We start from the raw sequence: 2,457 nt of genomic DNA, 5'->3' as shown, positions 1-2,457 counted from the left end.
GAATGCCAATCAGGAGCTCCTGCTGAGCGGAGAAACCCGACGGCTGGGCCACTGCGAGCTTCAAATCTCTACCACGGTTCACGCAAAAACGCAGCTAAATATCGTTTTGGTTTACAAACAGCGGGAAGGAACAGGTGAGCTGTCAAGGAGATGCAGCGCGCAGGGAGTGCCCAACGATTCTGAACCGCCTGGCAACAGAAAAACAAATCCTTTCCTCATTTGAGAGCAGAGCCATGCTTCCTCTGGAGGTCGGGAAGCAGAAGCCGCGCCGCGTGTCGGAACCGATGTGCGGGGCAGACAGTCCTCCGGTCCCGACTCGACGCTTAAAGAACCGGGACTTCCCCCTGAGCGTGAAGCGCCGGCGGTCCGGCTCCGCACCTGAGCGCAAGTTGAACTGCGTCCTGGTTGGAGACGGAGCGGTGGGCAAGACCAGCCTCATCGTCAGCTACACCACTAACGGATACCCGGCAGAATATGTTCCCACCGCGTTTGACAACTTCACCGGTAAAGTCTGACATCAATGTGGCTGATTTTGAGCGTTACGCACAAGTTTTACGCACAACTAAATGTTAACGATTAAGGTTACATGTCAAGTTTCCCGTTTTAAAGCCTATATTATATGGTGTCCATGTCCGCTTTGTAAAGACACTCAAACACGTGCTTTCTATATCTTCTCAGTGATGGTTGTGGTGGACGGAATACCAGTGAGACTGCAGCTCTGCGACACGGCTGGACAGGTGAGCTGCACCTTTTTAGAGTTTGAATATAATACACAGACTAACAGTTAGCATACCTGAACACGTGGTGCAGTTGTAAAACAGATGCATCCGCTGCGGGCTCCCTAAACGACTCAACCACTGAGCTTCACTTCTTTCTTTCTTTCTCGTCCTGCTTTTTGTCGCCACAGAAATGGGGGCTGGTTGATGGATCAATCAACGTAAGTCATCAGTGATCAATAAGTATTTGGCAGTAATGTGTGTAACAGTTTTGCAGTTCTTGGTGTGTTTGTGTTTTCCCCCCACCATGCAGCCTGTTTTTAGTCCTGGACTTGAAATCCTCTAAGACCCGCTTTAGTATAAGTTGCCCCCCTGTGGCTCCAAAGCTTACAGCGCCCCCTGCAGGAAAACACCGAATCTGTTTCAGAAGTTTTGCCCCCCCCGTCACCCTGTGCTCCATCGCCCTCTTTTGGTTGAGTGTATCCTTTCATCCAACCTTCTCCTGTTAGCTTCCCTTTAACTGTCGGAAAAATAAAGCAAGATTCAGTAGCCTACCTTTTCAAACATAAAGTGACACAAACAAAATCACATCTAGTCTGTTTTATGCATCAAATCAAGTCAAAGGTTCGATTTGACTAAATTAGAGCAGCATCTCTTTCCAGTAACGGCGTATAATAATCCACAGACCTCACTGTCAACCAATTTTAAATCGACTATTTGGAAGAAGAAGTAGATTTACGTAAGAGATAGTATCCAGAAATCTGAGACACATTGAACCAAAACCATCTGCCAAATACCGGTGGAGGTGAGAGAGAATTTGCAGTGAATTTGGGTGAATCGACCATAAACAAAGTTTTGGCTTTTACGCCGTGTGTCAAATGTGAAACAGGTATAAATTTTAAAATTAGCATCCTAAAAACTTACACAAGACCTGGTCCACATCAAACACTTCTGTGGTGGACCTCGTCAGACTTGGACATTAACACAGAGAGCTGTTTTCAAATCAAACCTTTTGTTAAGGTAAAAAAAGAGAGAGAACCAGTTCAGTTTTGCATTTAAACTGTGCAGTAAAACTACCTGATTACTCAAATTTAGACCAGATTAATTCCGAACATCCAAAGCTTGTTATACACCCTGTTTCAGAGTCCAGATCAAAACCTGCTGTGATCCAACTAGCCAGTGTTTTGAGTTTCGATTTAGATAAAAAGACCTGAATCTGAAGCCAAATTAAAAACTATTTTAGTGGTTTCTCCTAGATCCACATTTTTTTTCCATTTCCTTATTTCGTGGTCTATGTTAGTTCTGATTTATCTGGAGGTTTTTGTTTTCTGTTTTGTTCCTTACTTCATTCATTTGTTTAGTCTGTTTTATTTTGAAAGGTACTGACCTCATTAGTCGTATTTGGTTTCACTTCCTGCATTTGTCTTTTATTAAAGACAAATCTTTTATTAGTCTCTTGGGTGTATTTCAGTCCTACTGTTTCCCTGTTTCAGCTTCAGGTTGTTAAGTTGCTGGTTTCTACGTCCTGTTTGGACTTCAAGCTGTAACTTATTTAAATTAAATCATCATACTCGACCTGCTGCCTCCTCAACTCTTCATCTGCATTTGTACTGATGTTAAAGCTGATGATATTCTACATTTTTCTCAACAAGAAAACACCAAAACCAACAGTGAATTAATCTACTAACAAGTATTGTGTGTGTGTGTGTGTGTGTGTGTGTGTGTGTGTGTGTGTGTGTGT

General features: G+C 43.5%; 1 protein-coding gene across 1 annotated transcript in view; it reads left to right on the top strand.

Moving 5' to 3' along the window:
- Positions 1-212: 212 nt before the first annotated feature.
- The window catches only part of LOC116399739 (rho-related GTP-binding protein RhoU-like), a 4,976-nt gene continuing 2,731 nt past the window's right edge, over positions 213-2,457 (top strand). Inside the window, exons 1-2 of the mRNA XM_031877121.1 lie at positions 213-504; positions 679-737. Coding sequence (XP_031732981.1) covers positions 234-504; positions 679-737 — 330 coding nt within the window. The 5' untranslated portion in view covers positions 213-233. The remainder of the gene's footprint in view (positions 505-678; positions 738-2,457) is intronic.

This window comes from Anarrhichthys ocellatus, unplaced genomic scaffold (assembly GCF_004355925.1).
Source record: "Anarrhichthys ocellatus isolate YVR2014 unplaced genomic scaffold, GSC_Weel_1.0 scaffold126, whole genome shotgun sequence".
NCBI lineage: Eukaryota > Metazoa > Chordata > Actinopteri > Perciformes > Anarhichadidae > Anarrhichthys > Anarrhichthys ocellatus.
Note: the sequence above shows the minus strand (reverse complement) of the source record. Positions and strands in the feature narration are given on the sequence as shown.